This window comes from Thermobia domestica, chromosome 9 (genome assembly GCF_964235325.1).
Source record: "Thermobia domestica chromosome 9, izTheDome1.hap1.1, whole genome shotgun sequence".
Classification (NCBI taxonomy): Eukaryota; Metazoa; Arthropoda; class Insecta; order Zygentoma; family Lepismatidae; genus Thermobia; species Thermobia domestica.
This window is the reverse complement of record NC_137462.1, coordinates 44,097,620-44,123,215: the sequence shown is the minus strand read 5'-3', so window position 1 is coordinate 44,123,215 and position 25,596 is coordinate 44,097,620. Positions and strand designations below refer to the sequence as shown.

The 25,596-nt window shown below is 35.3% G+C and overlaps 2 protein-coding genes across 2 annotated transcripts in view; one reads left to right on the top strand and one right to left on the bottom strand.

Annotated features, from left to right (window-relative positions):
* Positions 1-1,586, top strand: part of LOC145660800 (uncharacterized) — a 121,984-nt gene extending 120,398 nt beyond the window's left edge. Inside the window, exon 14 of the mRNA XM_081726212.1 lies at positions 86-1,586. Within this exon, the coding sequence (XP_081582338.1) occupies positions 86-255 (170 nt within the window). The 3' untranslated portion in view covers positions 256-1,586. The remainder of the gene's footprint in view (positions 1-85) is intronic.
* An 11,106-nt stretch (positions 1,587-12,692) lies between these two features.
* Positions 12,693-25,596, bottom strand: part of LOC145694625 (cytochrome P450 6k1-like) — a 46,399-nt gene continuing 33,495 nt past the window's right edge. The window contains exons 3-5 of the mRNA XM_081771027.1: positions 22,529-22,750; positions 20,554-20,808; positions 12,693-12,958 (exon numbers count right to left, since the gene is read on the bottom strand). Coding sequence (XP_081627153.1) covers positions 12,792-12,958; positions 20,554-20,808; positions 22,529-22,750 — 644 coding nt within the window. The 3' untranslated portion in view covers positions 12,693-12,791. The remainder of the gene's footprint in view (positions 12,959-20,553; positions 20,809-22,528; positions 22,751-25,596) is intronic.

Sequence of the window (25,596 nt, the reverse complement as noted above, 5' to 3'; positions counted from 1 at the left end):
ATTCTGAAGCTAATGCCAAATGTAATGCATTTTGAATACTTCTGTTTGATACCACATTGTTAACTCTTAATTCTATTGATTACAGGTATGCGATTCGGGAATATGCAGACAAAGGTTGGTTTGGTTTACATGTTATCGAAGTACGAGTTTCATCCATGTGAGAAGACGTCGGTTCCGATGGAATATGATGCAGAGTCATTCGTCCTGCTAGCAAAACACGGCATATGGTTGAAGGTAGTGCCGAGAAGTACATGATTGGGTGGTAATCACAATTGGAGATTGACATGACAATACATTGCTTAGGACCTAAGACCAATATAGAAGAAAATTAAATTTGTATTTTGATTTATTACATCTACCAGAGATAAATGAAATGAAATGAAATTTTGAGTTTTAAGTCCCACGCTTATGCCGATTAGGCTAAAGGAGACGGTGATGATGAGAGATGAATGAAATGGTGGAGGAAACGGGAGAACCCCGAGAAAACTCACGCACACAGTGTTTGTCCACCACAAAGTTTACTTGCCGGGAGCAGGGTTTGAACCCAGGACTTCAAGCACCAGAGGTGAACGCTGTACTACTGAGACACCGCGGCCCCTACCAGAGATAAAATACAAAGAAATATTCACGAATAGTAAAATTTGCCTACTTAATGTTTCCCTAGCCTTATAATTTTATATGTTATTTTTTGAGTATTAGTATATCGATTGTTTAAATAAGGTGTCTATAGATTTAATTAATAGAATTCAATTTAATTTGGTAGTATTGTGATTTGGTAGTATAGTGGTTATGCTTTACATATTGAATGTTAATTGATGTTTCAAATGTCTATAAATGAAATTCAAATTGATATACATTTATTTTATAATAAATGACTGATTAACAAACAATTCATTTTATTTGTTGCAGACATATTCAATCTAAACCTTTATTAAGTAGATAAGCAAGTAATTAAGTAAATAAGTAATTTAGTAATTTAGCACACTAAAAGAATGTCTGCTGTCTCAAAAGACTAATAAAGAAACAACTATATAAAATTACCAAGATCTGAAGGATCTGGTCTTTGGTAGACTTATCAGGAGACCTCCATGAGAATATTTGTAAATATACATTCTCAACAAGACAAATTCAACTCAATAGAAAGGTAAACTTACATACATGTCTTCGAATTAAGCAAATTTTCATTTCTCGTTGATGTCGACTTAAGCCATTAGTCCTTCCCGTCTTCTTTTTCCTTCTGAGTGGAAATTTTGGAAAGTATTTATTTATATGTATTTGAGAATCTCTGGGTTATAATACATAAACAACTAGGACGTAACACATCCTTGTAGACTATTTTGGAGTTGTTTATGCACCATGTTTATAGCTCTTTGAGTTCATGTACATACTTATACAAAAGTTTTTGATACTTGTATAATACAATAAAAAAATTAATATTTCACAGATATGATAGACGTTGTTAACGTTAGTCAACACATTAGGGTTCTATATTATCAGTCAAGATGTTTGTAACAAGACCTAGGCCTAAGCTACTACCATGTTGTAACTATCGAGAATTTATCAAATACAACTATTTTTGTAACTTATTTTTATTATTTCTGATTGTATGGTTATTATTTCAATCCTTATTGTCTTCGCAATATGTCATGATCCAAAGTGCACTCGTTTTATTGGAATTGGAAGTTGGCTCTATTCAGACAAGTGTGTTTCTACACCAGTCTACATTTAAGTCTGTAGAGAATATGATATACGAAAATTTGGAAGAGATACGTCGAAGTAATCAAAACTGGACACAGTACTATTAATAAACTAGCTGAAATGCTGGTTCTAGAATAGTTTTATGGAATTATTCTCTGTGACAGATTTGAACCCCTTTCCCCTCTTACAATTTGCATTTCAACCAAAGTGTCATCATAAAATCCTACGTCGACCTAAGTGCTAAGCAAACAAATTCATTTTGATTGGTTGGAACGGTTCTTCATCTTTACCATTTTATGAATACGAAATGGGAAATTAAGATATTTTTAGAAATTGAACCCATCTACTATGAAGGTAACCAAGAAAGTTCTGTCGCTTTTCCACCCACTACTTTCTAACATCGATATTACTAAATAAAGGATAGAAACCGATCTGGCTCACGCCGATCTGAACTCAGATCATGTAAGATTTTAAAGGTCGAACAGACCTATATACTAGTCACCTAAGATTTACCTGGAAGATCAAAAATAGTCCCCATCAACATTTACGACCTTCTGCCAACGTTCTGGAAGGCCATGGATTCCATGGGGGAAGATCTTTGTGGGCCATGAAACGAAGAAGTTATCAAGTGCATTTTGCAGCTCTACTAGGGATTTGAACTGACGTCCTCGAAGGTAATTGTCCAAGGAATGGAACAGGTAATAATCGGACGGTGCAATGTCCGGAGAATACGGCGGGTGCAATATTGTTTCCCATCCAAGGCGTGGAATGGATTCCCGGATCATCCGAGCCACTTCGGGCTTTGCGTTGTCTTGTAACAGGAGGACCCGTTTACTATTCAGAAGTGCTGGCCCCGGAGTTTTGATTTTTTTTTCTTGAGCACGGCTCAACTGCTGACACTACACAGTTGAATTGATGCTCTCATCAGCTGGTGGCAGTTCTCGATGCACGATGCCGATAGCAGTCCACAAAACACACAGAAGGATCTTCTTCTTGTGCAGCGCTGGTTTCGACTACTGTTTTGGAAGCGGTACATGGAATACGAACCAACGATGACGGCACCGTGGAACTTCGTACAGAACCCACTTCTCATCACATATCGACACCCTGTCCAAAAATGGCTCCCTCCTCAGATAAGACAGCAAAGAAAACACAGGTGTCTTCTCGCGTTGCCTTCTGGTCCGGAGTGAAAACCCATCGACCGAACTTGCAATGCTTCCCAATTTGATGGAGGTGCTGCCGAATGGTTTCTTCACTCATATTGAATTGTAGTCCCATTTCCTCACATGTCTGGCCACTGTTCGCCTCAATTGCTTAATGTAGATGTTCATTTTGTACATGTATTGGTCCTTAAACTTGTTAAACCACCGCTGAACTGTCCGTGTAGTCACGACAATCTCTCCAAACGCCTGGCATATCTTCCGCCCCGCTGCAGAGGCGTTTGATCCTAATTTGAACTCGTACAATATACACGTCCTTATGACACTCTGTGGATTTCCCATGTTCCCTCTGTCCTTACGATAGTTCACGGTGTAACTGAACTGTCGCACCAAGGTAGTATGTTGGATATAGCTTTACCAATAACTGACCTTCGCCTTATCTCCATTCGCATTGAACTCACGATGTGAGGGCCAATCGAATACATACCTCCACAAAAGGGCCATAACTTTCTTGGTTACCTTTATAGAAGTGAAATTTCGTAAACGATAGAACATGTGGTTAGTCATTTCTGATGAAAAATTTATATGTCGATTTTCATCTCTCAGATGCTCATGAGATACAATATTTTTGGTATACATTATGAACTAACTTTACACGCCTCTTAAAATACACATTTTAATGGAAATGATAAAAATTCAGGTTAATAAGGATAGTGCTAACTAACTAACTGTATCGCCTGTGGAACCCGAAGGTTTGATATCGCATTTATAAAAGCTCTTCATTAATTTTGTTCTTAATCAAATGGATCCAGATTCTACTTTGTATTCCTATTTATGCGAGATCCATCTTCATATTGTTCTCCTGTATCTGCGTAGTTCTTCCTAATGGGCTTCATTCGATTCGGTTTCAAGTTAAAATTTTGAACGTGTTTATACTTTTTTTTTTTTTTAAATTCTATTCTGGTTACATGACCTGCCCATCTGAGCCTCCTAAACTTGATGACCGTAACAATGTTTGGTAAATGGTATACATTATGTAGTTCTTCGTTATGAAGTTTTCTCCATTCGTCATTCCAGTTCCTCTTGGGTTGAACTATTCGCCTGAGGGTGTTATTCTCAATTGCAGGAGAGTGTTAACTATGATCAAAAATTGATATCAAAGTTTTCGTTCGTCTTTCATTGCTAATGAGACAGACAACATCGATTTGAAAATAGTGAAATATATAGAAATTTCAGCTCTTTTTCTCTTAAAAGCAAGATGTTCAAAACCTTCTGGCAAGATGTTCAAAACCTCCACAATAAGAGCACGTGCCCTCTTATTGTCAATGAGAAGTTTACATACCTAGTGATAATCCAGAAATATTAAAACAGTAATCATGCCTGATGGTTTATATGGTTGCGAAACATGGTCGCTTACTCAGAGGGAAGAACATAGATTAAACGTATTTGGGAACAAGGTCCTGAGACGAATATTCGGACCCAAGAGGAACGGGAATGGGAATGGCGGAAACTTCATAACGAGGAACTGCATAATTTATACGGTTTGCCGAGCATTGTTAGTCTAGGAGGCTTAGGTGAGCAGGGCATGTAGCTAGGCAGGAAGAAAGTAGAAACGCTTTCAAAGCCTTGACTGGAAGACCAATTGGAAAACGACCATTAGGAAGACCTAAGCGCAGATGGGAGGACAATATTAAGATGTATCTCGCACAAATGGAAATACAAAGTAGAAATTGGATCGAGTTGGCTAAAGATAGAAGTCAGTGGAGAGCTTTTGTGAACGCGACATTAAACCTCCGGGTTCCATAGGCCAGAGAGTTAATTAGTTAGTTTTAACTAGACGAAATCTTAGTATGGCTCCGCGTAGCACAGTCGTTAATGCTCCCGCCTTTGGTGCAAAATGACCAGGTTTGATTGTTGGTGGGGACACTTGGTACGGAAAGTGTAAGTTTTTTTTTTTCAGGTTAGGTACTGTATTCTGACTGAAGTTTTCCTCATTCTCAGGAAAGTGCCGGGATGGTACATTAAATAATGATCCCAGGCCGCTTTCTTTCTTCCCCGTTCCTTTCTCCCGGTGATTACTGAGGAACGTCATCCCTCATACATGACGGTTTCACATGAATATAGGTGCCGAAAGCCCAGAATCTAATTCCTAATTCTAATGAAACCTTAGTGATTCTCTTGCTTGGCGTACATTTCATTACAAACTCGGTACATAATATCATCTATCTGTGTTCTCATCTCCTTTATTTAGCAGAAGTTCCTCTCTTACTTATCCTTCAAAATTACCAAGTTTTAGTTGTTCATGATCATATCCTTCCTTCCTTACATACATAAGATACTATGGTTGATTACTTCTCTCAAAGTTTCTTAATAATGTATATTTTCCATCTGCTTTAAACTTCACTTCCCTCTCTGAAGACATTTCTATCTTTAATTTCTATGTTGCAATATTTGTTCTCTTTTATTTCCTTTCCGTTCCACTATGTATTATTCAATTATTTCCCCAAAGTTTTAGTTCCCTTTTTTCTCAGATTAACTTTCTTCAATATACGTATTAAGCTTCAAATTCCTACACAGAATTCGCGACGACAAGACATTTTGAGCTGAATAATAACACTGAATAATAACTGAATAATTCCCTGTTTTAGTCGACATTTATGGTATATATTTCTTAAGTATATTTAAGAAAGTTGTGACGAGAATAGAATCATCGGACTGACATTGGATGAAAAAAAAAACTGTTTTAAGTACTAAAAATAAGAATACATTTTTAAGTTGAGCAGGGCATAGGCACAATGAGAGATACAATTAGCTTCCATCGAGAAACTGGTGAAAGGGTTTTATAGAAAGGAAAGCAAGTGTATGTAATGTTTGTTATTTAGACAAACGTTTGTTAGAAAGGACTTTTAACCGATTGAACTAGGTAATTTTGATAGAACCATTAAAGATTGGGATGAAACGGAAACATTGAAAACTCGCTAGAAACTTACGCATGAACCAATGATTAAGAGCCAGGGAAGAGGAAATGGCACGAAATTAGTATCATTTTCGAAGCTATGGAATAGTTTATCGGCAACTCATCAATCTATTTTTAATGCAACCAGTGTTTCTTCCAGATATTGCCCCCTTTCGAAGTTGGCCAACCAATATAACCTAACAAAAATTAACTTTCTATTGCTAGTATACAAAATAGTGTCTCATTACAGCTTCTTCCTGTATGATTTTGTCCGTTCCGGGTCATTTTGTGTAAGTAAGCCTAAATGCAACAGCATTGACTAACAGTCACTTGAAGAAGAACAATTTGATTTAATCAGAATGATATTATGTGAATGTTGTATCAACATATATTATATAGTTACCTTTACCTTTATGGTTCAGTTAGAAGTTATTTCTTAAACTCTAATGATAAAAAAGTGGTAACATTTACCAATTAATCCTGTAATGTTTGAGTTAAGGGATTTCGTCATTTCTGCTCTCAAGCTAAGTACAAGAATCTAAACCTCATATTTTCAGTTCCAGACAGTACGCTTGCTTGATAAAGAAATTATAGACCGGCTTATATTTCACTTTATATTCATTTAAGTATGTTTTCCCTTCCTTACTTATCTTTGCTCTGTTGGTTCTTTAAAGTTCATTCTTTCAGAAACTTAAAAAAAAAAAAAAAACTGCTATTCTAAATTCCATTATAATATTTATAAAGGCAAGTCAATGCAAAACATAACCATTGTAACTTCAATATGCAGTTGAAGACTTTGAAACTCAGCGGCGAGAAACGAACAAAAAATACTGGCAGAAATATGTCATGTTTGACTTGTTCATTCTAACTAAATGATCTGTCACGACATAGTTTCCATCTGTCTCTTCCCAGCTGTAAGGACGAGTGTTCTCCTTTAACATGTTTCATTTTTTTTTTTTTAAATAAAGGATTAGTGTAAGTGTGTATACAATTATTGTATTTCTAATATAAGTAAGTCTGGCCAGACATATGAATGTAATTACATATATACGTATTTATGTGTTATATATTTTAAATTTTATCTTGAATATTGAATTCTTATATGTATAAGCATATATGCTAAACTATATATTTCTTTACTTGGTTTCTCTCAGCTTTGTTTAATATACACAACGTTCAAGTTTTTTTCTGTCAGAGCATCGCAGGTTGGATGCCTATGGCTATTAGAGCCACTCAACGTTGGTTGATAGGTTCTGCCTCTGCTTTTTTTCTTTCTTAATTTTCCTATCTTGTAGGGATAGGTCTGAATGATGACCGAAGACAGAGAATGAATAATTTCTCTGGAGTGTGAGTAATGGCTTTAGAATTTTTTCCTATTTTTTTTTTAACTAGAAAATAATTAGGGACTAGCTTAAGTGATGGCTAGAGCAAGGAATGAGTGATTCCCTTGGGTCTCAGTGATGACCAAGTTGGTTAACATTTTTTAGTTTAGCCAGGGATAAGCTTGAATGATAACTTATTGGGTAAGTGATTCCCATTATCTTGTAGATAGGAGAAAGTAGGTTATGTACATTTTTTAACCTCAGAGGCAAAAATACATTTTTAAGTGTGTGTGTGTGTGTTTTTTTAGAACATGCTTTTTGCTAAGCCAGAGAAGCCTAAATGCTGGTCTTCTCTTTAGAAAAAGAGTAATCGTCTCTTGATTAAGTGGTGTCTGTAGACAACAGGTTACTCTAAATTTTGTCAACGGAAAATTGTCAGGCTTTCCCGATAGAGATAGGTGTCAAACAAAGCTATGGTAGAGTGACGGATCAGTGGAGTCTGACTGAATAAATTTGTAGGTGTCTAATGGGTCTGAGTGATGATCAGCAGACTTAAGAAATAGGGTTCTGAAGTGAAAGAGCTGTAGATTTTTTTTTTTTTGCCTTTAAACGAATTTCATCGAACACTTTTTTTAAAAATTATTCCTGAATAAATATTATATTTACCCTGGTAAGACTTGGATTCACCCTAGAAGAGCCAAAATAGTTTTGAAGGAGTGAATCACAACACAATAATTAGACGGATAGGAGAAGGAAACTTAACGCCGACAGAAGACAATCGTGACTTTCAAATATAAACATCGATTTTTTAGTCGACAGTTCTGCAGGAAGGAATACGTCGATCCATGAGTATATATTCACTGGCAACACTTACTTTTTATATTTTCTTACGTCATCATCTCTTCACCGTTGCTCTAGTGTTTCCTTTTATTATTTTTCAGATTGTAAACCACGTTCGTACGTCATAAATCGGCCAGTTAAAATTGAGTAAACCAAACAATGTGGGGAATAAGTCAGGCTTGCCAACCATACGATAATTTATCGTCATATACGATAATTAAACCCTTAATGGTATAATGCTCTTGCGATAATAGGTGATTATACGATAAGTTTAGAACGCACGCTTTTTTATTCAATTTTTGAATGTGGAAATAAATTCTAGACTGCGCGAAAGAAACAGTATGAGTCAGAAATTGGCCAAAGTAAGATAAGTCAAAATTTAGAGATCTATGTGTCATGCTTCACCTCCGGTTCACTTGGTATAAGTCAATTCTAAATGTGAGTTGAATAATCGCGTCTTGGTACTGTTAGTACAAGTGATTCGTACTTATGCTTGGTAAAATAAGAAACTGCCTCCTGAAAAACCTGTGCTTTTTGACAACGGTGCCGATTTCTCTGTAACTTTTTTTTGGGGGGGGGGCATTCATAAAAAATACACATAACAATAAAAAATACATATAAAAATATATATTCATAAAATACATATTCATAAAAATACATGGGGCCCACATGAGTTTTGGGGGGCCGGCCCTCTAGGATTGGCGCCCTTGCTTTTTGACTTATCCTGTTTCTCACGCGCAATCTAGAATTGTAAACGTGCATTTAATATATGCACTATAAAACACCTTCAGATTTCTTAATAGTCATTCTCACTAAAATAAATCAATAACGATTTGAGAATTGGCAAATGGCAACCTTGTATATATTCTTTAAATTCAATTACGTTTACGAGGAGGGTGGAATTATTGTTGTTCAGAGTTGTGATAATAAGGATTTTTTAAAAATGGTGAGGACAAATGATTTTAGCACATGGATGCAGATTTGGAGTCTAAAACTGAAGATTACTAGATAAGTTTATTATATATTATTGCTATTATTAGAGTATTATACTTGTTTTTACAATTACCACTTGCATATAGAATATATGATAATATGTATTACAATATACGATATTTTAAAGTCTAAAATCGATAATTTTGTTTTCTGAGGTTGGCAACTCTGGAATTAATACTCCGAAGAAAGAAAAAAACAAGGATTGCTTATCACCCTAACCCTGAGTTCTATCGGTATAAAGAGTGAGTCTACGTTCGGATAAAGTAAATTAAACAAAAATATATAAACACGCTAAAACACTATAGTGTACGACGAATACTGATTTATTTCCAAAGATGTAATAAAACAACAAACGTTGCTTATCAAGTATTTAACCATTTAAGAACTGTCTTGTTCCAAAACAGAAGACCTAGTTTGTAACTCAGATATGTACTGTATATCGAAGTCTGGTAATCTTTTGTTATTCGTGTATAACACTTATCACCACTAAATAATTATTTTCAGCTCAAAGTTCGTGTTGTGATAGACTTGTTAACTGTACAGATGTACTTTTCTTATGAATATTTTTTAGTTAGAAATCAGTTTCCAAGCATTCACACTGTATTCACTGTTTTATTTTGTCTGTGTAAGCCATTACCACTTGATTTCTTGTATGCAATTAGATAAGATAAAGAGATTTTAGATACGTTTCCTTGGAAACAGTTTTATAAACATACTAATTAGTTAAAATTATCAGTTAATATAAATTCCAAGAGTGAAAACCTATTTCTTTCTGGTGAAATTTCTTGACATCTTAGCAGATATTGCACCCCTTTACATTTCAAATAACAGTGATACTGCATTCGATATTTTTAAAAGTGTTATTGATTTTCGTATAATTTTCACAAATACTGTTTCTGTTTAATCTTAAGATGTGAAGTACTTCTACTTTTGAATGTACTTTATATACTTGTGAATGTATTCTGGATAATTTTAAATCAGTGTTGCAGATTCTGTTTCTTTTGAAATTGATAAGAAAAATAAGACAGGATACAAACGTAGTAAGTTCTGCTTTACAAAGCTGTTTGTTACAATTATACAATGTTATATATCAAAACTGAATCATAGCTAGACTTGGCCAGCTTGTAAAATTTGTCAAATGGGATCTACAACATCCAGAAGCCAGTCTTCTCGAAATTTACAAGAACCCTTTCACTGCGTAAGTCCACGGAAAGAAAATTTTCCTAACCAGCGAGTGTCGACTATAGTCAATATATATATATATATAAAAAAAAAAAGAATGTTCGTATCTTTGGTTTATCGAGAGTAGTCGCTGAAGATTTTCCGTGCGATTTTTTTGCTTTCTATTGTTTATCGAACGGAAAACCTTTGTAGAATACTCTCGACAAGCCCAAGATACGGACATTTTTTTTTTTTAATATTGACTATAGTCGACATTCGCTGGTTAGGGAAATTTTCTTTCCGTGGACTCACGCAGTGAAAGTGTTAACAACTCTTTTCACAAGCTGTAAGACTAAGTAACTAACTAAATTCTATGACCTATGGTACAATGTCATGTTCATAAAAGCTATCCATTGACTTTTATCCTTACCCAACTGGATCCAACTTTGTATGACTATTTCTGCGAGATCCATTTTAATGTTGTCGTCCCATCTGCGCCTAGGTCTTCCTAATGGTCGTTTCTCGATTGGATTTATAGTTTAAAAATTTGAAAGCGTTCCTACTTTCTTCCATTCTGGCTACATGACCTGCTCGTCTGAATCTTCTAGACTTGATGACCCTAACAGTGTTTAACCCTAACAATGGTTCCTTGTTATGAAGTGTCCGCAATTCACCATTCTCTATCCTCTTGCGTCCGAATATTCATCTTAGAATCTTGTTCTCAAATACTTTCAGTCTACGTTCTTCCCTCAGAATAAGCGACCATGTTTCACAACCATACACAACGATAGGGATGAGTATCGTTTTATATATTCCAAGTTTCAAATTCCTTGACAGAATTCGCGATGACAAAAGATTTTGAAGTGAATAATAGTGCTGTGCTTTTAGTCGACATTTGATTTCTTCGTGAATATGATTTTGGTCTGTTAAGATTGATCCTAGATGTTTGAAAGTATCCACTTTATTGAAAGTTTTATTTGATATTTTAACGCATCCATAAGTTGCAGTATTACGATCTCGAAGAACTTCCATGTATTTATTTTCTTTGCATTTACTTCTAGACGCAAGTCTCTGCAAGCGTTTAATGACTTCTGCATTTCTTTATTGTCCTCCTATCACCCCTATTAAATTTACATCATTAGCATACGCCATAACCTGGTTGTACCAACTAGGCCTAAACACTTGGATAAGTTGAGCCGATTTCATGCTTGACCTATTATATTGCAAAGGTGTCAAATCTAGTGAGGAGCTCCTCCGTGGCTAAGCGGTTAGCGTACGCGCCTTTGGCGCGGGAGACCCGGGTTCGATTCCCGGCGGGAGCTCATGTGGTTCGGATTCCACGTTAATCAGTAGGTCCACGTCTCACATAGCCTCGCTGCTGAAAGGGACGCTAAACTGAAATTCACCTCACCTCAAATCTAGTGAGATCAGAGTCAAATATATACCGAGATAAGTATAATTAGTCGATTCGGTAATAGCTGTATGATTCGTGTGAAGGTTTAGTAGATTTGGGCTTTGGCTTACTAGCGATCGGCATCTACATCATAGGAAAATATTAACTTGGGTATTAAAAAATAAATGTTCAGTCATTGTACATGACACCTGTGCACAAATGCGTAGAGAGATGATTGCATGTAATAAATAAATAAATAAATAAATAAATAAAATAAAACCTAACAAATTTTGTTTTCTGGGAGCATTAATTTTCTGACAGCATTTACATGGATACAATTGTTCTTCCTATGTTCTTCCTATGTGTTCTTCCTATGTTCACTGCGTTTCTTTTTATTGCTGACTATATTTAGTTCTTCCCAATCACTTATCAATACCGTAATTTATGGGATACTATTATCCTTCATAAGAGCCATGTGTGTTTAAAAGGAAAGATTTTTTTTTTTTTTTTGTAAAAGTAGATATTTGGCTACAGTAATAAAATAATACCAATGGTATGTTACTCAAATGACTTCTCATCTGTCGGGCAGTTGATTTATCGACTACTATTTTAACACTTTAGTCCAAAGTGCGATTGAGTTGAAGTAGCATCAGGCTTGTGTCAAAATTTAACAGAACTAAGGAAACATAGAGGCATTTGTGTTTAATTGACATAGGCATCTTTTACTTTGTATGAATCTAGCAAGTACCTTTCATTCTCAACTTTCTCATAGCTTGACATTCCAACATAATCTCACAACTCCGACCCTCAAATAAATGACTGATGCTAAATTAAATTTACAATTTTTTAAAAAAATGTTACTTATATCACTAATACACATTAATGTAAAAAAGATTGTTGAAAAATATGTAGTATTGTTTCGAATGTTAAATTTATTACTTTATACATGTTTAAATACATACTGAGGCTCAATGTTTGGGGGTTGATTTTGGTATGAGAAATACTACCATTTACATTTATCAAAATCGGGCGAGAGCGTGATGGTGAGAAGTTTATTTGATTCACCTATTAAATTTTTTAGGTGGCACGAATACTTTTTAGGTGGCACGAAGTTAACTCCAACACACCAATTAAAATTAATGATAAATTAAGAAATGAAAACAAAGTGATTTTGAATTGAATCAAACGTTTACTGACAGCTGATGACCTAAGTGAACTAAGCGGTCTGCTGACTGGGTGAATTCTTCTTGCAATGATATCTGTTATGCTTACGAACTTCTTGGAACTATTGTCAGCCAAACATCTTTTGCTTGTAAAATTAGGTTTTGTGTATCGTACTTTATCGGAATAGATGTCTTTTCACAAGGCATGAACTGGTACTTAGACAACATATACGCCAATCCAATCTTTGTTTGCATGTTTCCAAATCTCATACCTACAAATAAAAGAAAATATAATAATAAAATTAAAATTAAAATCTCTATCACAAATTCAAGTAAGAATCACTACCTATTAATAAATTGATGCATATACTGTATTACGAAACATTATTGTTTTACCTTCGAACTTTTCTCAATCAGGGGAGTCCAGTACATAGTGTACAGTCCGCAGCAAAAAAAAAAAAAAAAAAAAAACCTTCAACATGACCATGTAAGTTTATTGTGAAACGACGAAGTCTTTTGCTCCAAAATAATTGTGCAGGGGAGAACGCCGAGATTTCTCCTGGCGTGATTCGTACCATTTAGATGTTATGTTTATTCCCTGCGCTGTTAGCCGAAGTTTCACAATAAACTTACATGCTCTCGTTGCATTTTTTTTTTTTTTTTTTTTTGGCTGGGGATTGTACAACAGTTTGTGGAGTGCAGGGGAAGAAAAGAGAAATCTCCGTATTAAACTCATATGTAAATCTCTCTCTTACTACCCCTTTACTTACATGAATGTTGTATCATCCAAATTTAAAGAAAATCAAAAGATATGCCAAATAAAATAATAGAAATTACTGAAATTTAGATAAAAGTCAGTAGAGCTAAGATTAAAAAAATAATAAAATTATATATTTATAATTTCTATAATGCCATTCCTGTAAGTGTGAGTTCCTTATTTAAGGTCCTGTAGCCCCTTTCGGACTTTCTTTGATATGTGGACTTACGCATGAGTTATCTGCCACCTTGGTTTATCAAAGAATAGGTGTGTGATTACCTTACTAGTTTCGAACATCTGATATTAAAGAACATGGAATCCAGCAAGCCTGCAAGAAACAAACAAATTATTCTGGTACTTACCATACCAGCCGAAATTCCGTTAGGGAAGGTGATAACTCCATGTAGTTTAATAAACACTTTTATTTTAACACCACACTTAATCACTTAAATCACAACACTTAATTGATATCGATATAATATATGCTCACAGTTGAACTAAAATAATTAAAAAAAAAACTATCTTATGATTTTTTTTATCACTAGTTCATAGTTAATCATGTATTTGTATCTATTGCACAGTTCATCTTCTTTAATTTCCAGGTAGGTGTGTCCGTTACTTCACAGCGTTAATCACAATTTTAGTGTCTATTCTTTCATGTTGATAGTATTTTAGAACGGTTTCCGTAGCATCCTACAGTAGATTAAGTCCTTGTGTAACCACTTCAAACTTGGTTTTAGTTGCACTTCTATCTCTATATATATAGATATTTTAATGATTTGTTGCTGCATACGTAAGATGTGTGTATTCATTTCCAGTAGTGTCAGATTGGATCTCTAAATGCATATAGTCTAGAAAACTGACACAGTTTATTTAACTTATTTTGAACACCAATGGTGCAACTTATCGCACTTAATTAAGTTCACTTTTAAAATAAATATATGCACCTATCTTCCATTGCAACTAACACCGTTGAATTTATAGTGTTCATGAAAATAACTATTTTCACACGAGCAGCAACTTCACAGACCCGATCTAAACGCCAACTACCCTGTTCTTCTCCAGAATTTCGGTTTTGTAAAAGGGGTTTGACGCCCAAGAGTCGTGCTTCGCATCAAAGCTACTGGCTTTTCAATAGAGATAACCTTTTCTATTGTCTATCTACCTGCTAACGGAACTTTGCAAGGAAGTATGCTGATTTTTATTTACATTGACTTTATACGCAAATAATTCACTTCTTATAGATTGTCACCTAATTTCAAATCAAGCACTAAAATCTGCATTCTTTGGCCTTTCATTAGATACCAAATATGTTATAGTCCCCTTCTGATATAACCTTAAAATTTTGCATTTAAAATAGGCCGGTTAATATATTTTTCACCACCTGACATGTTCTTTTCTTATGTTTGTCTAGTCACTGGAGCCCTCTAGCGGAAAGAATTAACAATGTCGCGGACAACCATAATAGTTCGGAGTTTTCTGCTTCCGCGTGACAATTTTACAAATTATTGATTATAGAATGAAATTAAACATACATCTACTTTACTTACAAGTATATACATATCTTTGCTACCATATACATATGTGGTATGGAGTTGTCATCCTCTATAAACTTTATTTGATACAATTTCTTAGGGTAAGGATTCCCAGTTCCGTCTGTCCCCAGCAGAAAGCCAAAACTTCACCCTCCAATACCAGATAGTACTTGTTTTATTTTTTTTTCTCACGGCTGAAAGAAAGTTTTATGATACGATATACGAAAGAACGGAAAAGGTAAAACAAACAATAAGGGTACGCGTAGCTTTCCAATACATAATTGACTCTTAAACACACTAATTCCTACATATTTTAATTATTATTATTATTTGATATTACAAACTGCTTCATCTGGTAAACCTGGAACGAATTCACAGCCTGTTTTGATAGATTCACTACGCCAGCTAGAATTCTTGTGAAATCGGCGGTTAACCCAAGATTTTCACACCTCATTGTCCTTCTGTTTTTATATCTATGTGTTAAAATTTGACAATAGACAAATATCCGACTTTCTGTCGCCTTTTCGGGAGTGTTACAACTCAGGGTGTTTTATGGTTTTTTAGTTCTATACAGTATTCTTATAGCTGCTTAACAGAAATAAAACAGTAATTTTTAGTTTCAACTCACAATATAGTTGGCTAGGTTGGCCAAGCATAGGTGACTGACCTTTTGGAGCTTAGTTGTCTTCTACAAGTTTGCTTTAAAAAAAAAAAAAAAAAACTAACTCACTAGAGTCTATCTTTCTATATACGAAATCCAATATCTATAGTTACATTCTCGATATAAACTTGAATCTTACCAATACTTAGGAAATAAAATAAATATGATTCTAAGTTAATTAATAATATAAATAATATTTGAAAATAAAGAAAACCATTTCCATTTTGATATGCAAATTAATGATAACATTTAAATATACTACTATATAAACTTTATTAATGAAACTAATGTGAGACTGCGTCGTACAAGTTATAGCTTGCAGTAAAATAACATTGTTGAAAAGTTGATGCAGCAAGTCATAATTTTTTACAGAAAGTTGTTCGGTTTATATCCGACCAATTTGAGAACGACATTTTCACCCGTATAGTTTCAACAAAACATGAAACTGGTGTCATAGTCAGTACTCAGTATGCTGTTTCAGCTTACAGATATTGGAGTATCATGTTGGTGCTAGTGAAATGCCCTCGAAAGTGTGCTGTTATTAGGAAGAGAACAGCATGACTTCGTTTCACGCATGTACGTTGTACAACCGAATTGTAAAACAGTGTCGGGAAAGTCATCGGAGTGACCACAATTAAGATGTCACGCCCGGGTAAACACAAATTGGATGCAAGCAGAAACATTCGGCCAAGAAAGGAATCCGCTAGAGGTTATCAGTAAAAGTGTTGCTTGAGGTGCTTCATGAAATTCGTCATCTGGCAGGCCAGAAAAATACACCACCACAATGCGTCATGGCCTAGATATTAAATTTAGCACGTCCCAATGTCAGTCGCAGGTTCCCAACCTCATCAGATGTCATTTACTGCCTGATGCATAACAACAGTCTTTGGTTCTTTTCTGATATTTTTCCCAAAAGCAGTCCCTTATTGTACAATACCCGGAACTTACCTGAATAAAACGTTCGAAAACTAAGTAAGGGTTCAATTATATGAGTTGTAAGCCATGGTGATTTCCCAGCAAGATGACGCTCCGCTGCATTAAGAATTACTCGATAAGGCTTCCCGAGAATTGGAAAGAACCTTCATCAACATTGCCATCGTTGTCGTTTTGTCCGCTATGATGTTTAAACTTTACTATAAACTTTCTACATGGTTTACGGAATGAGGATGTTACTTAAGTCATGACATCACTATTTGAATTTCGCAGCCATTTTATGAGTTTAATTTGACCATACAAAAATAGACAAATTTCACGATAAACAGCTGCAAACTGTAGGAAGGAGATTTTTGGGGGAGTCAAAACGGAAGGCAGTTATCATTGTATGATACAAATATTTAATTTACGCGTAATTGTAATACTCGGGCAATTACGTATCATGTCATCACTCACAAGAAACGTATCTATTTTACCGTTGGAGAAGAGAAAGTTTATCACAGAATCGTGATTGTAGCCGGATACGTTTTACAAGGGGAACTTGGACGTACATAAGATGTACTGAAACGTTAAGGTGAATGCTGGCTACTTACAGGAATTCGCCATGACCTCAATCTATTGAAAATATGTCCTTCGCTTGTAAGGAGCCAACATAAAACAGATACGGATCCACATGGACAAAGGGTACGCCCATCCTCCCGAGTTTTATTATTACGCTAACTATAAGCAGAAAACATAAATCAATGTTATTCCCTTTCATGATGTTCCTGTCAAAATCCTGGGCCAGTTCAATGTGTTTCTGCGGATTTGGACTGTTAACATGACTTCCACAACATCCGCCTCAATTCATATGCAAAACTGCTGGGAAGAATGAGATGGATTTCCTGTGTCTGTGCTCAAACGTAGATTGTTGCAATAGAAATTACAATGCCAGTCAATGGTCCCTAAAGCTGGAATGCAATAGAGCACAACACGTAGTGGTGGCACTGTTTTTCATAGGGTAAGTACACTTTGAAAAGCGATCAGATATAAACCAAACAACCTTCTGCAATATACTTTAAAGTGGAATCTCTTATCATGGATGAGATATCTGCGATTTTCTAGGCCTGTTATCATAAATGACAAATTATATAGGAAATATAAAATATACGAGATATATAATTTTGAAGTTAGATATATCAGATAATAACTTACTAAATCGTAATAATGAAATTGTATGGCAGTAATAGAACATGGATAAAAATTGTAACTACAATCGTTTCACTAAAAAATTTAGTTGATGTTAAATAATTTACAGGAGAAAGAAATGCTCATAGGCGTGATCTTTTCGGACCAATTTGTCTTGGGGTATTGTAAACATATAATATTAACTTTGGTTATACTTTTTGAGTGATTCGGAGACAGTGAATACCAAGGACGTTATAAAATAGAGGATGTGTCTGTACTACAAAATCATGCAGCCATACGTCACAGCTTCGCCACGCTACTCCGCCATCTTTGTTGGCTTAACTTATAATCAATGACCCATAAGTTACAGTTAAAAATTGCAATATCTTACGTGCTATTTCTTGAATATTAAACAAACAATGAGCAGTGAACCCGATCGAAAAGCGAATTGCGGTTAGTAAGCCCGAGCCCGAGTGAGTGCGTGTCAGATGAAATTAATTAGTTTGAGCTCCATTGAAGGTAATGACTACAAGCCTGAACAAAATTATTGCATGCGAGTTTAAGTGAGAGCAAGTTTAACTAAGGGTAGTGAGCCCAAGACTTGTTCAAGGAATTGACCAAAAAAAAAAAAAAAAAAAACGCGAGCCCATTTCAGGTTAGGGAGCTCAAACCTGAGTGAGCGTGAGATCGATTGATTGATTGAGTTGATTTTTTAGTTTAGCGTCTCTTTCAGCAGCAAGGCTATATCAGACGTGGGCCTACTGATTAACGTAGAATCCGAACCACATGAGCTCCCGCCGGGAATCGAACCCGGGTCTCCCACGCCAGAGGCGCGTACGCTAACCGCTTAGCCACGAGGGAGCTCGAGCGTGAGATCGAGTTAGTACACACGATCTCGAGTGAGTCTGAGCCCCATTAAAAGTAATGATCCTGAGTTCCATTGAAGGTAAATAGCCTCAAGTCCGAACAAAATTGAAGATGAGCTCAAGTTAGTGAAAATCTATTAAGGATAGTAAGCACCAGCTCCGTTGAGGGTAGTGCCCCCGACATCAGTTGAGGAAAATGAGCCAATGGTGGAATCCATTTGAGATTAGCGAGCCCGAGGACAAATGGAATTAGTAAGCGCGATCCTAAATAAGCCCGAGCCCCGCCGACGGTAGTGAGCTCGAGTTCAAAGGCTATTGAGATTAGTGAGCACGAAGCCCAATTGAGGGCTAGTAAGCTCGACTTCAATTGAGCACATGCCCGAACGAAATTAGCGAGCACGAGCTTTAGGAGATTAGTGAGTGCAAGCCTCATTGAAGGATGTGAACCTGAGCCTGAGTAAACGCAAGCCTTATTGAGAATAGGAGCGGGAGCCCCACGGAAGCCCAAATGAATGCAAGTCATACTGACATCAGTGAACACAAGCCTCAGTAATAGATGTGATCCTGAGCCCAATTAAGGGAAGTGAGGTCGAGCGCGAGTGATCACGGCTTCAACTGAGATCAGTGAGCCCGAGGCCCACAGAATGTAGTGAGCTCGAGTCCAAGTAGGCGAGTGAAAGAAAGAGATTAGTGAGCACGACTTCCAAGCAAGTTAGTGAATGCAAGGCTCATTGAAATATGTGAGCCCGATACATAGTAAGTGGAGCCTCAATGAAAATAGTAAAAGCAGGCTTCAACCACAACAATAAGCGAGACTTCACTGAGTGTAGTGAGCCTGAGCTCAAGTAAGCGCTTAGCGGAAAGAGGCGCGAGCTCCAAGGAGTCTACTCAGTGTAAGGAGCAAAAGATACTATTCCGAGAAAAAAATGTCTTTTTTATTGTGAAATTTATTTAGGAAGTGTTGTTAATGAGGATCTATAAAGTAGACAGGAAATACAACCAAAACCTAAGATTCAATCAAATATTTTGTCATGAACATTTCACTTTACTGAGCAGAAATATAGCACTACTCAGCGTTATGATATCTTCACAGTTGGGGCGTAAAGAAGGATGAGAAAAGTAATTCTCAGTAAAGGTAAAAGAAATACGGAAGTGTATCAAAATTGAAAAGTTAATACTAGAAATAACGCCAAGGAAGAACACAAATACCGAATCGAATATAACAGTATTTGATAACTTATAGCCTGAAGAATCTAACAGAAAACTTGATCCTCACGTGTAAGCAACTACTATAAACACATACTTCAATCACGAACACGTGTTATTATGTTCATAGTCCATAAAAACCAGCAGACAATAGAAGACGGATACGAAGAAAGATTGGAAAACCGAAGATGGCCGACTTCCCCGCGCGGACCTCCCCTTCAAGAGAACGTGTATAAAAGAAGACTTCAAGAGGACGGAGGCATCAGTCAACAGTTGATCAATAACCTATCAACACCTTTCTCCTGGGGCTGCAATATTGCTATGAGCTATGAAGTTCCTTGAAACCTATCTCTGGAGGTTGCAATGAGGAAAGGAGTTTTCCACCATAATCTAGTCATATTAAATCTTTATTTCCGAAACCACTATTATGTGTAGTTAGAACTTGCTAAATTCTGAAAACATTTAGTGATTTACAAAGAAACTTTGTAAAACTGTTATAAAGATTTATTTTGTAAATAAAATAGTTGAAGGTCTTTATATCACAGACTTTATTAGACTGTACCGAACAAAACATTGCAATATTGTCAAAGGAAGAATTTAATCTCAGATGATAACGCACAGAACATTTGAAATTCATGACAGTAACCTATCAGTTATGATAGAAATTTATGATAATAGTAATTTATGATAATAGTAATTATAACAGAACGATACCTGTTGTAACGATTATCCCATAACTTACCGATGCAAATTCTGGGTCCATCACCAAAAGGCAAATAAACATGGCTAGGCCGACTGGCTTTTCCTTTTTCGCTGAATCTTTCTGGATCAAATTTTTCTGGTTCTGGATAATATTTTGGATCACGATGTAGACCATACACTGGTATATAAACAGGTGTACCAGCCTCAATAATGATATCTGTTCCCGGTATTACATAGTCCTTATTACACAATCGACTAATACCAAATTCAGCAGGGGGATATTTTCTCATGGTTTCTGTAATAGAAAGCACAAGACAACACTTAATATAATATAGGATTTCAGCAGCCTAGAAGCTCATGTTACATAATGAAGAACGTTTCTAAAAATAATTTTGATTTCCCTCATATTAATGGCAGAAGGGTATCGATTACAACATATACTTACAAACATATTAAGTTAAAAACGTTATTCTAAGTTTTCGGTATCCGAAGTACACTAAAAGTACTGGGAAACAATGATTTAACCGATTTTTCAGTCTTTTCTGGGTATGATGTGATTAAAGCTAATAATAGTTCTTTAAGGAAAGAATATTACAAGAATCAGAAAAAGAATGTCCAGCACTTAACATGTATGTATATGTTGTGTTTATCCTCATTAAGTTTGTCCCAGTAGGGTTAATGAGTTACAGCATAAGATTATAATTAACTCTTTAAACTTTAATTTCAGTTTAACTAAAATATTATCTAAATCTTAGACAAACACTATATCAGTTGATAAAGCGCTCTAGCTGAACAAAAGGACATGTTTGAAGGCAGGGGAGTAAATGGAATTCTGGAACTAAGGGGGCGCTCATTAATAGATACAATCTGATCGGCTACGTCTCGAGAAGACAAGGTTGAGGGGAGGGAAGATGCAAGCAAACTTTCCTGGGCGACTGACGAAAGCGTTTGATGCAGACCAAACAGCAACCAAACTTTATCTTCTTGCAATTCAGGCTTTCCTTTAAAAAAAAATCACTAAAATAACGAGTCATTATCGAAATTTCGAAGAGTTATTTCAATTTTAGACTATTCGAAAACCCATCTTGAAGTGGATTCAAGCTAGTTTGTGATCTAAACCACTTTGTTGAGAACCGGCGTCTTCATGTTCTAAGAGGGAACAAAATAAAAAATAAATAAATAAAACGAAAAGTTTTTCCTATGTACACATATTCGTGTGACTCTAATAATTTTTTCTTCTTTTTCCTTTTCTGAGTTTTTACTAAGGGGACGCCGCCTCCTCTCGTTCCCTTTTATTTTCACCCCTATTTGGGGTTAAATTCTCGTATGGTTTACGAGAAAAATGATAAAAATGAACTTTTGTGGTAACAAAAAGGATTGCCGTAGTTGTCAATAATAATTGACAAGTTTTTTTCTTGTGTGGGAGAATATTTACTGGATGACAATTCGCCTTTCCCGTTCCTCTTGGGTCTCAATATTCGCCTAAGGATTCTATTCTCAATTACCTTCTAGATTACAACACTTGTTAAAAAAAACTAATATGGCATTTGTTGAGAAGATTTCAAAATACCACTATAGTGCTGGCAAAATGTCTTGATCCATGGCCAAAATGGGAATCAAAGCTCACATCATCGACACAACCACGCGTAGAGTCAATAAGGGTTCACTCATTGCTAAGCGAGAGAGCGAATGACGAAAAGGAGTGGAATTCCTTCAGCCGAAAGCAACGCTTTAAACGGAAGACTACGTGTCAAGTCAATGTGGTATATCTATAGTAATGGCTGTGTGATTAACATAAACACCTTTGAAACGGAAGACACGGGTTTGATTCCCGATGGTAGATAATGTGGTTCGGATTTCACGTTAAGTTGTAAGAACACATCTAATTTGATCTCGGTTCTGAAACGCAATAGTAATTAGAACCAAGTCTTTGTTAAAGCATACAATCAAAGCAGCAATTCCAGTCACTTTTTCTAAATTCTTCCTTTTATTACTTCAGAAAGGAACATAATTACCTAAAACTACTTTGTCCAAATACTCCATTTGTTGGATTCCTTCATACGTTATTTTTCCTCCATGTTTGTTAATTACGTCATCAATTTCTTTTCTTAACTTCTGTTGAATATCCTGCTGCAGAGCCAACTCATACAGAGCAAAACTCATTACAGTAGAACTTGTATCGAATCCAGCCCCAAAGAATATTACCATCTGAGCTGCCATATCATCAAGAGTGAATTCTGGAAGCAATAAAAAGAAGAAGTAAGGATAATGGGAAATTAGACGAACAAAACGTTGAAAAATCACATTATTGAATAAAAAAAAATCGTTAACTTCTTGATAAACTGTAAATATTTTTAATATTCTCTTTTAAAACATTTTTGTTAATCAGTCTGAGACACGAGCATGGTATAGGTATATATTTCATCTCAATTTTAAAAAAACTAGTACTTAGTTCTTTTAAATCTTAGTCTTATTTTTTTATATTATATATTATCATAGACAGACAACGAGATACGGCTGAAAGCATTAGAAATGTAAGATGAGAGAAAATGGTGAAAATTCACTGAGTAATATGAAAATTCAATGGGAAAATATAAGCAATAATTAGGATAAAGAAGTGCATCTGAAGAAAATTAAAAAGGAAAAGAAATTGGTTAGGGCACTATTTGAAAGGAAATTGCCTTATTAGTGATTGATAGACGGTAAGCATTGGGCGAGAAGGAAAATGCTGGAGATAGCTAAAAAGAGGGAAAGAAACTTATTAGAATATTATATGATAAGAAAGTGTGTTACTAAGGATGTGATCGACAGAATGATGGAAGATACGAGCATGTGTTGAAGGAGAGAAGGACAATAATAGAGATAGTTTAAAAAGAAGAAAATAAATTGATTAAAATTTGAGAAGAATTTTCTTATTACGGTTTATAGAAGGTAAGAGTAATTGTTGTAGGAGAGAAGGACAATACAGGAGACAATTAAAAAGGTCAAAATAAAGTGGTTAAACATTATTTGAGAATAAATTGTATTATTAGGGATTTGGTAGAAGATAGGAGACGGTAAGAGTAAGTGTTAGAGGATAGAAGAACCATACTGGGGAGAGTTAGAAAGGGAAAAAGAAACTGGTTAGAAAATTATTTGATAAGAAAGTGTATTATTAGAGATGTGATTGACGGAATGATGGAAGATACGAGTAAGTGTTGGAGGGGTGAAGGACAATAATGGAGATAGTTAAAGAGAAAATGAACTGGTTAAACATTATTCGAGAAGAGATTTTCTTATTAAGATTGATAGAAGGTACGAAAAATTTTTGTAGGAGAGAAGCAAAATACTCAGACAGTTAGAAGAGTGAAAATAAACTGGTTGAATATTATTTGAGAAGAAATTGTATTATTAGGGATGTGGTGGACGATAGGGGAAGGTAAGATTAAGTGTTGGAGGAGAGAAGAACAAACCGGAAATAGTTACAAAGGGGTAAATAAACTGATTGAACATTATTTGAGAAGAAAATGTATTATTAATTGATGTGGTGGAAGATAGGAGAAAGTAAGAGTAAGTGTTGGAAGAGAGGACAGAAGAAGGGAGAAATGAAACTGATTACGACATTATTTGAGTATTTAAGTATATTACAAATGCTACCAGAAAACGTTGTACTTATTCATCACATTGCACAAACTAACAAATACAAAATACGTACTCTGAAACATTTAACCAAATTTTTCTCTCTATATACTTATAATGACTAAGGTTTGCATTAAAAGAAAGAAACCAGAAACTACTAACCTGAAAGAAATTTCATATTATTTCCGAGTAACAACAGAAAATGTCTAAAGAACTATCTAAACTATCTCAATCGGTAGTTTTCAATGAAATTAACCAAGTGTTAATCCTCACGTCTAGTTTCCGAGCAAATTGTGATATTTTGTTGTGAATTTAAATATTGAATATTGTGCAATAATTATATTACCTATGAGGATAGAACTGATGCTCAAGTATACAACCATCAAGGATTTCTTTATAATACTAGTAAGATGACAGTACAAAATGTGACTCATGAAGTATACTATAATACTGAAGTATACGATCATTAAGAATTTCGTTATAATACTAGTAAGATGACAGTACAGAATATGGTTCATGAAGTATTCCATAATACTGAAGTATACGATCATTAGGGATTTCGTGATAATACTAGTAAAATGACTGTACACAATATCGTTCATGAAGTATACCCTAATACTGAAGCATACGATCATCAAGGATTTCGTTATAATACTAGTAAGATAACAGTACACAATATGGTTCATGAAGTATAGCACACAAATTTTAATTAATTCTTAGTCTTTAATTTTGTTCAATTACATTATAGTATTGCCCAAAGATGAAACATGTATCATTCAATAGATCGTACTGAACTGAGCAAAATTACATATTTGAGGGTAAATGCTCAAGCGTAGTTTTGAGAAAGGCAAGAAAATGCATGAACTTTCTGACACTACACGTAAAAATTGTGCCGTTTATTTCTAATAATAATTGATAATATTTATTTTGCTGTAACTCCATATGTAAACAAACACATCGTTAAGAAGCAGATTGTGTGTATTGTAACATTCCCTTGTATTTGCAAACACCACCACTTCGTTCTGCACAAGGACCACCAAGCAGCTGACGGATGCTATCTCCAAAGAAATACGAAGAGGACACAACGAAATACGAGAAGGATACGAAGAGAACCCCTTCAACCCCTCCACAGGTTCCTCCTCCAAAACTGGCTATAAAAGGGGACGTCTGGAGGCGAAACATATCAGTGTCCAGGTGATTCTATCCTACCTTTCTCTTGAAGCTGCTCTGGTCGAGAGAGATTTCCTAACCTTACCTCTGCGCTGCTACGGACAAGAGGTTCCTTACCAATCTCCGCGCTGAACTGGACGTTAGATTCCTAACCAACAACCATACGATCTCTGCGCTGTTTTGGACAGGAGGTTTAATTTATAGAGAAAGGATTATTGGAAACACTACTTATTTGTAAATTCAGTGTACAAAACTTGTATATAGAAACTTTTATAATAAGGAGGTGAGTGAAAAA